Source organism: Magnolia sinica, chromosome 2, assembly GCF_029962835.1.
Source record: "Magnolia sinica isolate HGM2019 chromosome 2, MsV1, whole genome shotgun sequence".
NCBI lineage: Eukaryota > Viridiplantae > Streptophyta > Magnoliopsida > Magnoliales > Magnoliaceae > Magnolia > Magnolia sinica.
The window spans coordinates 24666527-24679614 of NC_080574.1; the positions used below are offsets into that span (position 1 = coordinate 24666527).

At 39.3% G+C, this 13088-nt stretch overlaps 1 protein-coding gene and 1 long non-coding RNA gene across 2 annotated transcripts; both read right to left on the bottom strand.

The window, feature by feature from the left end:
- Window positions 1–1236: 1236 nt before the first annotated feature.
- On the bottom strand, window positions 1237–9727 carry LOC131236700 (uncharacterized). The gene is made up of 4 exons (XR_009166842.1): window positions 6360–9727; window positions 5669–5845; window positions 1856–1978; window positions 1237–1708 (listed from the first exon to the last, which is right to left on the bottom strand). It is a non-coding gene; the product is annotated as an uncharacterized LOC131236700 (long non-coding RNA).
- Window positions 9728–10364: 637 nt separating this feature from the next.
- LOC131224406 (uncharacterized) lies at window positions 10365–10997 on the bottom strand. The gene has a single exon (XM_058219881.1). It carries the CDS (start codon window positions 10995–10997, stop codon window positions 10365–10367), a length of 633 nt encoding a protein of 210 aa, XP_058075864.1.
- Between the last annotated feature and the right edge of the window lie 2091 nt (window positions 10998–13088).

Genomic DNA, 13088 nt, shown 5'->3' on the forward strand with positions numbered 1-13088 from the left:
GCTAAAGAAGTTTTCGATCAAGCTGATATTTGTGTTTTCCCTTCATCCATCCATGGCTGTGTGATCTTATGAACAGGTTGGATGACAAATAAACATCACTGTAGCCCCTGGGAAGGTTTCAACGGTGGAAATCATTATTCCCACTGTTTTATGTGGTGTGAGAGCTTTCGATATGCTACAATTTTGGGCTCAACCCCTAAAATGATATGAAAAAACGGGTGGACAGCGTGGATAAACCACATACATTCACGGTGGAACCAACAGAGTTTACTCAGTGCGATAAAAGCGTAGTGAGTTACTCAACACAAAATCCGATTTCGTACCGTCGAGGCACACAATTGATTGATTGTTCCAGCCTGATCTCTGGGCTCCAGAACAAATTCCGGGGCCCACCCCACAAACGGCCTGGATTAAATCTCGTTGGTAGTTTTAGCCGGCTCATATTCTAAAATTCTTTCACTGGGACTGTTGAATTCAAAACACGGCACCAGCTTTCAAGAGAAGAGTATTCACCATGAATGCTTCCTTGCGACGATTTAGCTTCTTCGGGTGGCAACAAGCCGGGCCGCTGGGTTGACCAAGGGATGCGTCACCAAGTTCTATGGGCCCCACCATGATCCATGTGTCATATCCACACCGTTTATCCATTTTGAGTGATCATTCTAAGGCATGGCCCCCAAAACGAGACAGATCCAAAGCTCAAGTGGACGGCACCACAGAAAGCAGTGGGAATTAAACGCCTACCATTGATCACTTCTTGGGGGCCACAGGTTTTAAATCAAGCTTGTATTTGTCTTTTCCCTTCATCCAGATCTGTGTGACCTTATGAACAGGTTGGATGGCAAATAAACGTCATTGTGGGCCCTAGGAAGGCTTCACTGTTTTTTATGGTGTGGTCCATTTGAGCATTGGATCTGACTCATTTTTTAGGTCCATGCCTTGAAATGATCTCACAAAATGGATGGACGGCGTGGATATAACACATACATAATGGTAGATCCCACAGAGAACAAGCCCGTTATTATGTTAATCGGCATGGTTCGGCCTGAAATCAAAGACCCAATTCAGAATGGGTTAGAGATGGGCCATAATGGAATGTTAAGGCCCAATAATTAAACGGGTAATACGATGGGGTCTCCAATTTGGACTCTGGTTTAGTTGGGCCAAATATCTAGAAATTTCATTATATTTTGCACCGAATTAGACTGATTAATCATGATATATTATGATATTTGGTGTAACCAAACACACCCTAAACAAATTTCAATTTGGGAAAGGGAACAATAAATGAATTAGAAAACTACTACAATGAAAGAGGAATCTATCTTTGGAAACTATTTTCTCCTAAATGATCCAACTGTGGACCAGAGATCATGCGGCCCAAGTTGGTCAAACAGTCCATCCATATAGTCCAATAGCATAGTTCAAAATCCCTAAAACCCGACTCGTTTTGAGGTTCGGTCAGGTTGGGTCGACTCAAAGACTCGCCTGACTCAGGCAGAAATTTGGTAGTTATAAAATAAATAGAAGAAAAAAAAAAACTAAGATTAGGATAATGGAGAAAAAACAACATCGCACCTGAGTAGGTCCTGATAATGTATGCTGCTTCTCTCAAGGTGGGACCCACTTGATGGATGGCCTGAATCTCACACAGGCATGCCACATGGGCACATCAAGCTGTGCGGGGAGGGCTGCGATCTACATGACTCTGAAATTAACAGACTTCTGGTACATAAGTGTTTCCGATGATTTATTTAACATGAAATAAAATCAGCTGGGGTAAACATGATGCATTGATTAGAAAATTTGGATTACCATTAATTTTCCTTCTTACATTAGGAAAGCATGAACTTACATATTTCAAGCAAGCGACTATTGCTGAAACCATTGTTTCAATTTCTGAAAGGTCACAGGCTTGGACGCAGCAGAATACTGACATCCATTCCGGTACCCTCTTCACTAATGCATTTGGCCTCATCTGCAGGAGACAGGAAGAGAAGTCATTCCAAAATAACATGCACCCATATGATTGCAATTCAATTTGATATAGCACGAAAATGCACCCTAATTGTAGTAATCATTCCTAATCATTAAAACTGAATGTTTGCAATTCAATTCACTTATGCATCCAAATATACGCTTGAATATTCCATTATTCCTACAGTTTTCTTGCCATCTCAAAGAAATTGAATTAATAGTTGCAGTTCAATTCAATAGTGCGCGCCAACACAGCCACTATGCATGGCATTCAGCATACAAGTATCCATTGAAAGAAACATGGTCATCTCTCAACATGCCAGAAGTTCACGCCAGAGAAGAACTCTATGGATGTAAATGAGGAGAACTTCATGGATGTAAATCGACTATGATCTAAAACGTGATTATCTCTAAATCGCAATTAAGGCTTTTAAAGCCATGTATTCCAAAATTCATCCAAGCTTTTTCTATACAAATCGTACATAAAATACATTAAGAGTGCCTTGTAAGAGCTGAAGCAAGCTTCATCATTCTCAGGCATAATGTTTTTCAGTTTTGAGTAATTGACTAAAAGTTATCCTCACCGTTATTAAATTTTATCTACAGACTATTTGCTAAGGGATCAACACAGATCAACAACTATCCATAGCCTTGGGCTCCTAAGACATGATCAAGAAAGGGTTAAAAAGTTGTATTTGTATCTAGATAAAAAGCCATCGTATGAAGGGCTAGACTACATTTCATTAACTGCGATTTACCCATGGTTTAGTGATCCAAAATGATTAGAATGTGAACGATATCTGGAAATCATTTTCATAATCAATATGCAAAATAACATAGAAGCAATGATCACAAAACAAAGAAAGCAGGAAGATATGCGTGACTCAATATCCGTCATTTCAGAACTCCCAAAAGTACCTAACATGTTAGGTAGCAAAGCCTATGCATAAGATTTTCAGAGGAAAGGAATGCATCATAACGCAAAAAGAATGGTCATGCTATTGTCGAATGTCCTTCATAGTTCATTCATAGTTCAAATCCTCACGAACCATGCAAAATGAAAACCATTTATCAAGAATCAAACAAAATGCAGTATCACTCTCACTCCTAGAAATAAACAAATAACAATACCCAGTTCCCCTCTTGCCAGGCAAAGATATGGCATAATTATAACCAAGAAAAGGCTACAAGCACAAATTACATAGAATCATGGATGGCATAATCATCGGGACATTATACTCCTGAAGAACTCTATCATCCATCAAAGGTCAAACTATTTCATGAGGATCAACAGCATTTATATTTATGTTTGACGCTGATTTTATGAAGGGCTTCAATTGATGAGATTCCCAATAGATTTTTCCTGGGTGACATATTTGCCGTGGGGATTTCAATGTTTTTCTTCCCACGATAAGCAAACAATCAGAGTCTAGAATGCCAAAGGAAAAAAAACTCAATTTGATGCCTGCAGGCCAATTATACACTGATTACATAAGTATAACCATCCTATCAATAGCCCAACACATGGATTAAATATGTATTCAAATGTCCATCTTGCAAAGACCCAGCTAGAAAAAAAGAATCTTGTAAATCTAAAGATTTTGAGATGAATTCTTACTTATGTTCGAGAGAGAGAAATAATCTTGCACAGTTATGTCTTGCTCTCAGGTCATAGAATAGCTTAGCTTATATAATTTGTTGGCAGCTTGATGGTCCAGCCCCAGCTACTTACCTCTTTTAACAGACTATAACATTAACCCACAAACACCACCAATGGGAACCAACTGGATTCATCCACCTATCAGCAAAACCAAAGGGATGACTCTATGGAAATAGACAGTTCCCAAAAAAGAAAAAGACAACCACTTAGTGAATGAGTGATTTGTCCCTTCCGAAGCATCCAAACATCATGATAGGAATTTTAAATTGCCTGGATTGCCCTTTGAGAAATAACAAACTGAGATTTCAAGTTGAAATATCAGTAGACAACAGACATGTTTCTCCAAACCCTACAGATTGAATCAGATTGCTCTGGTGAAGTTCCAACACCCATTACAGGTTACCAGTGTGTTAAATAGCGAATAGCATGTAGCATAGCGTTCACTCCTCTATAGCATGAGGCTTAAGCAACATAGCATGTAGTGTAAGCTACAAGCTATTTCTAGATTTTTAATTAAGGTTGTGCTTGGTTGCGCCAAAAATCATGTAATCTTATGATATTTTGCACAAAAATAGTCTAATTAATAATGAAATTCAATAACATTTTGTGTAACTAAACACAACATAAAATAATAGGAAAAATAGAGCAAAAATTAAGTATAAAGGTAAAGAAAGAGCAACCTAACTTTTTTTAATACTATTGCTTATATTATTCTACTAACATCATTGAAAAGATTAACTACTTTTTATTAAAAATAAAACAAAATGTAAGAAATCATTGAAAATATACTTGATTTAAATGTTATGGTGAAAAATAACTTGTAGCGTAAGTTACATGGCATGTATGATGTAGAACATGTCACAGATACATTCCAAGCAAGATTGGGCCAAAAGAAGGTGGACCGTAAATTGACCGTAACTTTTGATCCGGGTATCGTTACGGGGCGCACAACCTATCAATCTTTACTAAAACGGGCCATCTGAGGTGAACCGACCCACAAAGTGGGTCGCATCTGTCCATTTCGTCAGAAAAACGTGCACTTTCAGCTCAAAAACGAATTTTTAGAGAAAAAATATTATTTTTAGTAATTCCGAATTTTTAATATTTTTCAATTTTTAGAGTTTTAGATTTTTTTTTCCTTTCTAGAAATAACTTTTAATTATACTAAGACTCTTCTAGAGAAAGTTTATTTAGAATTTTTATTTTTAGAAATTAGGCTTTAGAAGATTTAGGATTTTTATTAGAGTTAGAATTTTGCTATTTTTGGTAATTACGAATTTTATTTTATTTTTTTTCTTTATTAATGGTGTAAGGAGACACATTAGACAATTATCAATTATTGATTAAATCAATTTCAAATTTATTAGAATTTATTTCTATTTTCTGCTTTCTTTCCTCGTGGATTCGAGAAGTCTTTGTGAGGAGTCCAGAGAAGCTCCGTGGATTCTGAGTAGTTATCCTCTTGAGGAAGACGGTGATCAACCTCATCACGTTCATCCCTGCGTCAATGTACCATAGGCTATGTAGCATGTAGCATATGTAAAATTAGCATGTAGTGTAGGCTACACGTGACTTAAACTATTTTCATGAGTTACGTAACATTAAGGTTAAGCTATATTACATAACATGAGCTACACGCTACATAGTGAAGCTATTTAAACACTGCAGCTTACTCACACAACCTTGAACTCCTGACTGCTGTACCTGGGACCAACTTTACCTAAATCGCCAACCCCCTTGTTGTTTGCCCCTCTCATTTGCATTCCTGGTTGGTATTTTTACCAAGCCAAAATTATGGCTTTATACTCTTACTGCCAACTACGTTGCAACATAAATTTGTATTTAGAATGTAAATATTCATTAGAATGTAAATGTTCATACTTTGTTTTATGCAATAGCATGCATATAATGGGATCTGCAATACTATGCATGTGGGATCTGCAATAGTAACATTCGTCGTCCATATATAAATTACAACATCAAATCGCATTTAAAAAACTAGATTGCATATACTTAGTGTATGTAGTGTACCATGTACCCGTTCCCATACCACATTATGGTCCTGCTATCCAGGAGACCTTGCATGAAGCACCTCCATGGGACACCTTGTACCATTGAGAAGAAGTACACACCTAAACTTTGAACCGTAGCTTGATGAACATCATCTCGAAACAAGCAACTCATCGGAACAGCTGATGGTGTTCAATGCTGAAGATAAAGCAATTGGACATTTAGTAATTACATCCTATTGAGTAAACTAATCAAACCCAATAGCTACCCTGACCATTACATGAACTTGTCTACGTATGTGTCCAACAGGGCAGCATCATTGCATACACACAATGGCCATGGATTAGTTCGATGTACGTATTTTATCAACCCACTTGTGCATGCCACATTCCCAAACAAGAAATTCAATTTACCCATCAAAGGAAGTGATGAGTTAAGGACATCTTCAAGAAGCCTTACAGGCATCGTTCTTTGGTTATAGATACTGAAATTTCCGTAACTATGTGCTTGTGTAACCTACGATTAAGATTATACTGTGCTGTCCGCAAAAAGGCAGGGTGGGCAAAATTACTTTTCTGCCCAAACTAATATCCATTTTTGTTTCAGGCCCCACCTGAAACATGATGGACCCCTATCTGGGACCAAAAACTAAAAATAAAAAATAAAAAATAAAATAAAATATATCCTGCACAATGTGATTTCAGTTTCTAACCTGTTCCAAATGCACAACAGAGCAGATAACCATCCCTTCCACCAGAGTAGTTGTTTCACTCGCAACCTAGAGTTAAATCCAAATGGACCCTAAAACACTCCACTTCTATACGTAATTTAGAGCGTGGTCCATGAATATTGTGTTGCTCCGGAAATGGCTTTGGAGGTTCAGGATGGGGGCTTTGGAAAGAGGTGGTTCAAAGCAAATACAGATCCACGATTGGGGGTTAGTGGACTAGGGATTCTTCAGCTTACAGAGCATCAATTTTGTGGAAAGGAGTCTCTTTTCTGAAGATAGCTTTCTTGGGCGGGGAAGGCATCTCAGTGGCAACAGTGAAAAAATCAGACTTTGGGAAAATGTGTGGGTGGGATCCTCACTGTAAAAAGATGAATTCCTTAGTATCTTCCGTTTGGCCCTGGATTTGTCCGTTATGGTAGTTGATAGATACTCCCGAATAGGAGACTCGGTCATTTAGGAACCCCCATGTAGACGGTTTCTTCGTGATGAGAAAGTCAAGGACTACGTGGCACACCTTGAGCGCATCCACTTTTTCACCCTGGTCTTATCTGAACTGGACAAGATGATGTGGAAGGTTGACAAATCGGGGTAGTTCATGGTCAAGTCCTTTTACTCCCTTGTGAGAGGGGATAATCGTCAAAGAGAGGTGGGAAGCACAAGTTTTGTTTGGTTCTACAATATCCCTCCAAAGATAGCGGCGTTCAGATGGCTGGTTGGTAGGAAGAAAGTTCTAACCATTGACAATCTTTGGAAAAGAGCTATGGTGATCCCAAAGATCTGTAGCTTGTGTATGCAAAATGAGGACTTAGTGGACCACTTTTTTCTGCATTGCCCTTTTCTGGGCCTGATTTGGGCAGATACGTTGAGTCGATTTCTCATGATGTGGTCCACCCCGACATTGGTGGACTATTTGTTATATGCTTGGAATGGGGTGAGCCTAGGGACCAATAAGGAAAATGCTTTGGAGAATGGCTTTGCTCACAATTTGGTGGGCTGTTTAGGATGACAGAAATGCAAGGTGCTTCAATAATTCTAGCAAGTTGGTGGAAGGAATCTCCCAAAGAGCTAGAGGGTTGATCATTGAATGGGCTTGTAGTGTTTAAAAATTAAAGGGTTGTAATCTGGACTTTCTTGGGTAATTTCAGGTCGCTCTCTCAGCCCTTCTTGTTGTTTCTGCTCCTTTCTGTTTGTTCTTTAATAAAAATTTCTTGTCTTCTCTCCCAAAAAAAAAAAAGTTTAGAGCGTGATAAGATCCTAATAACCAAAAGCTTGGAAGGGAAACACGATTTGATTAGAACACAGAAGCAGTCCATTAGGTATGTTTTTCAGTGACCAAAGACTTAAATGGTTTCATGACCATTAAGTGTCAAAAGGATTTCAACTCTTGATGTATTGTGAATTAGAATAATGCCCAAATTCAAAACCTTTTGGAGATGACGCATGCACGACAACTCCTGTTGCTTTCATGGTTCCTTGAGGGAAAAATAGAACTGCTGCAATTATAATGTCAATGGAGATATGCTTTATGGATATTCAAATTGTGCAACTTTATGCTCGAAGGGATTTCATCATTCCATGAGAGGGTTGAAGGATTAACGTGCCTGGCATCAATCAAAACTGAAAGTCACTCTTAAGAAAGGAAATGAAGGTTGTAAAACTGAAACGAACCTCCAGTGTAATCTATCAAGCTCAGTTAGGATGGAAAGTTGAATTGTAACCAGGGTCCACAAAGCCTCACCATGGTGATGGTGTTCTTAGGAACGAAGAAAGAAAAAGACCAATTACCATAGTTAAGTAAAACTTAGGTCAAAGATCGAAACACAGCTACGGCTAGGGATCTTTTAGATAGGATTTCAAGATTTGGCTCATCAGACATGGGCCGTCAATCAGGATTTTGGAAAGTGGCATTTAGGATTGAAAAGGACTTAGGTGGATGTAGGGAAATTGGGGATGGATCATGTAGTCGTTTCTGGTAGGACACATGATGTGACAACAAAGCCCTAAGGCATTATGACAGTGTCCTAAGACAAGTCCATTCCAAGTTGTACCAAGTGGTTCCCGCAAGAGAGCTCGTGATTTCACTAGTTTTCATTAGTATAGGGGATCTTGTGGATTCTGGTATATGAGAGGGACCTAAATGATGAAGAGATTGAACACTTCCAAAATCTTATGGAGCTATTGAATATGTGGAAATCGAGTTCAAGGGAGGGAGATGAACAGAGTTGGAATATGGTCAGTTTCCATCCACCAATAACTTGTATTAGAGGGCTACAGGCAACTACCCTAGTAGAACACATTTGGAATAATCCAGGATTTCCCCCGGTGATTGTATTGATTGGTTAGTTGTGAAGGATAAAAAGCTCACCATCAATCCTTTGAGAGGCCAAAATACGTTCATATTAATGTTTGTATTTTATGCCTTTAGAAAAAGGAATTGATGGAACACTTCCATTTCGGAGGCACTTGGCAGAGATTTTCAGCACTGGTTAGGAGTGAGTTGGTTCAAGTTGAAGGCTCTAAAATGGCAAGGGAAAGGCCCAAAAGGATGCAAAAGGAGATTGTAAGAAAGACTTGGGGACCTATGATTTAACTATGGATATGGTCAGTGATAGAGTGGAATGGCGGAATGGGATTCGATTCCTGACCCCAATTAGTTGGGATAAGTATTAGATGATTATGACCTAGCAGAGATTTTCCGACCTGTTTGGGATAGTACAGGTGATGTCGGGGGTAATTGTAGCGTGATTGAGGCTTTTTCATGCATGGCATGAAGGCTATAAGGGAAAAAGGAGATGACTTTGTGTCATCTTGCCCTACTAGCTGGGCCACAATCAATATGGAAAGGACACAGCAAATGACACTCTGCAAGAACTTACCCTTTGAAGAGCTAGTGGTAGAATAGTCAACTGGACCGTGGCCTTTAAGGTCCTTGAGGACATTGCCAGGTACAGAAAAGAGCAAACAGGAGAAAATTGGGAGGAGGGTTTTTCCTTGTACTGTGATAGATATTTCCTATCATCTAAGTCTTTGCCCCTTCTTCTTTGGGTTTGTCTTGCATTGTTTTCTTTCTAATAAAATGGTTGTTAGCTTACCCAAAAAAAAAAAAAAAACCACCATATGTATTAGGCAATGAGGACCAGCCTGGGATCATGGAGATCATCGCAAATAATCGATGAGATGTTTGACTTGTCTATTGATTTAGAAGATTCTCACAGACATTGGTCAATAAGATGAAGAGGATTCTTTCAGTCACAGGTTTGTCTATCAATTACTAATACATGAAAAGGAAACAATTATTAAAGAAAAATCACGTTTTGTACTTAGAAGATATTTCTAACCTGTTTCAGAAATGAATTTTCTACAGCAGAATCTATGAAGAACAGAACATGGGAGTTCACATTTTCTTCAATCTCAACCAAAATTTCATGCATGCTCAATACTCTATACAGTTCATTAAAAACAATAATACTAAAATTAACCAAAACATGAAGATTATTGATTTCAATTTTGATGAAAGATCCCTCTTACCTCTATTTCTCTCTCCTCTTCTTCTTCTTTTTCTTCTTTAATCTCGCCGTTTCTAGAAAATTCAAGTCCATCCAGGCACGATCAGCAATACATTGAATTCGCACATTCCTAACCATAATCACCCAAATAAAGCCCACAAACATCACACACACACAAAAAACACCTAAACTTGAAAGAATGGTCCAAATAATATGAGAAACGGAATAAGAATGGCTATTTATAACTAGAAATTTGAACCCACTTATTCATATTTCATACATAAAAATAAAAAATAAAAATCATATCTTCCTAATCCAAATTATCAAAATTAAAGCTACAAAGACATGTAAAACCCAGAATTTTTATTTATTCAACAACCAAATGGAATTGTATAACACAGTAAAACCATCCATGGAAAACATAAAAGAGAGATCCGGCCAGACCAGCATCCAACACCCACAAAGCCGAATTCTTCCCATTCTAAGAATCCGATACAATGTCTTTACAATTGAACCCGCATCCGCACTGCGGGCAATCCAAGAAATTCGAAAGTGGGAAAGATGCCGAGAGCGGGCCCACGTAGAAATCAAGCTCCCCATTGCCTGTGCTCACTTCGGTGATGCCCATCCACACAAAGAGCACTTTCACACTAACCCCTTTCAGATTCCTCAAGGACCCAAAGCTCACTTTCCCTGTAATCTTCCTCCCATAGCTCAAAGAATACCCTCCTTCCACCCCAAATTTACATTCTCCATCCAGATAGACCTCAAAGCTGCCATCTGTATTCAAGACATAGCTTCTTACACCTTGTGGAAGGATGCCTCTTGGGAAGTTGAATTTCTCAAGCATCTCATAGGCAGTTGCGCCTTGTTCTTGGGAAGATGTCATGGAAAGGCAGGAGATGAGGCAAAACACAAAAAGCGTTTTGGAGATCTGCATGATTGGGAGATGGGTTTTCAAGGATAGAGGTTTTTTTGGATTGAAAGATAGGAAGGTTTGAAATGGGAGTTTTCTTGACGGAATTGCTTTCTCGGGGGAGTCTTGAGGTGCCCGAAAGCTGAAAGAAGATAAGGAAAGGTGCTTGCTCATGACATGTGCTGTGATGAGCTGCATGTCTACGAGGAATAGGAATGCTGCGTTCAGCCTCATTGACAAGACAGATGGGACACTGTGATGGACGGTAGGATGTAGCGTACGCGTGGCACGCCCAGAGATGTACCGTCGCTCTTACGTTACGGTGGGACGGCAAGCGAATTGCATGGTGTGCCACACGGAATCGGATTGGCTACTCCCCCTGCCACCAGCCCGGTGGCCGATGGTCGGTGCTCTGTGGGCCCCACCATGATGTATGTGTTTTATCCATTTCGTTCATCCACTTTTACAGATCATTTTAGGCTTAATTCCAAAAATAACAGGGATATAAATCTCAGGTGGACCACACCACAGGAAAACAATAGTGATTGGATATCCACTGTTAAAATCCTCCTGAGGTCCACTGTACTGTTTATTTGACATCCAATCTATTGACTAGGTCATACAGACCCAGATGAAGGGAAAAAACAAAAATCATCTTCATCCAAAACTTTTATGGTCCCAAAAAAGTTTTTAATGGCCGATGTTCATTCAACACTGTTTCCTGTAATGTGGTCCACTTGAGATTGGGATACACCCATTTTTAGTCTCATATGTTAAAATGATCTATAAAAATAGATGTACGTCGTGGATGAAACACATACAGAATGGTGGGTCCCACATAGGCTGGTGGCACACACCAACTTCCGTCGTGTTGACGTCACACAGTTCTCTTGGCCACGATGATCTATGTATTATATCCACACCGTCCATCCATTATTTTAGAGATGGCCCAAAAAATAGGTAGGTCGATTACTCAATTGGACCACACCATAGAAAGCAGTGGGGATTGAACATTATAAAGAGGGTGGATGGAAAGTAAACATCATGTGGGCCTTAGAAAGGTTTCGAACTCCACTATTTTTTTGTGGTGTGGTCCACTTGAACTTTGGATTTTTCGCAGATGCTGGGCCCGCCCATGCGTTAAACTGATTTCTCAAAATGGATGGACAGTGTGAATATGATGCACGTATCATCGTGGACCCGCATGATTTAGTGATGTCAACACACACAGACTTCGGTGCTGTCACACCACGCAACCCACGTCCTTCTAAAATCCACGCCGTCCGCCAGTTTCGCCGGATCGTGTCAAAAAATGGGTAGAGATTCAGATTCGAATAAAGATGAATGAGACACGAGACCGCGACGAGCGAAAACCGGACCGCGTACTGAGTTACTCAGTATGCTTTTATCGAACTAACGTAGGTGGCTTATCCACGCCATCCATCCAATTTTCCAACTTGATAGTTGACCCTAAAATTGAAGCATATCCAAAGCTAAATTAAATCATGTTGAAAAAGATGTCTTAAATCTGTATTTTCACACTGCTCAATCAGTCGAGGGTTCACTCGACTCAAAGTCAAGCAAGAGATATCCGGGCCGCTCGACCGGTCGAAAAGGTCCTTTGACTAGTTAAAGTCTTGGCTCAACTAATCAAAGTCCTAGCTCGACTAGTCGAGGGTTATGCAAATTCTGCGCGATGGACTGCGTAAATTTGAGGCGGTTTCGCAAAGGTGCAGAAGGGTTGTTTCCTAAACTATAAATAGGGATTCCTAAGGCTATTCTAAAATTATTCTTAAGCTTTCTAAAGGGATTTCAAGGGTTCCTAAAAGAGTTTTAGGGTATTTAAAGGGTGTAGCAAGAGTGATATTCAAGGTTGTTCGAATCGGATAAGTCTTTTCTCTTTATAATTTGTATTTTCATAATGGAATTTTATCGCTTTATGTCGTGGTTTTTTCCTACAAAGGTTTTCCACGTTAAATTTTTGTGTTCTCTTGCGTTTGCTTGGTGCTCTTAGATTGCTATCCTAGATCTAGATCTGTGTGATTCCGCAGCATAAATCCCCAACAAGTGGTATCAGAGCAATCGTTGGGGCACAGATCTGAATCTGAGAGATCAGTAATAATGGGAAGCACTAAGTGTGAGATTGAGAAGTACTCGGGGGAAAAATAATTTTGAGTTATGGAATATTAAGATGATCAGTTCCTTAATCAAGCAAGGCGAATATGGTGCTTTTGAGGAGCGAAAGTCTACTATGACTGATGATGGATGGAATACTTTTGATAAGAAAGC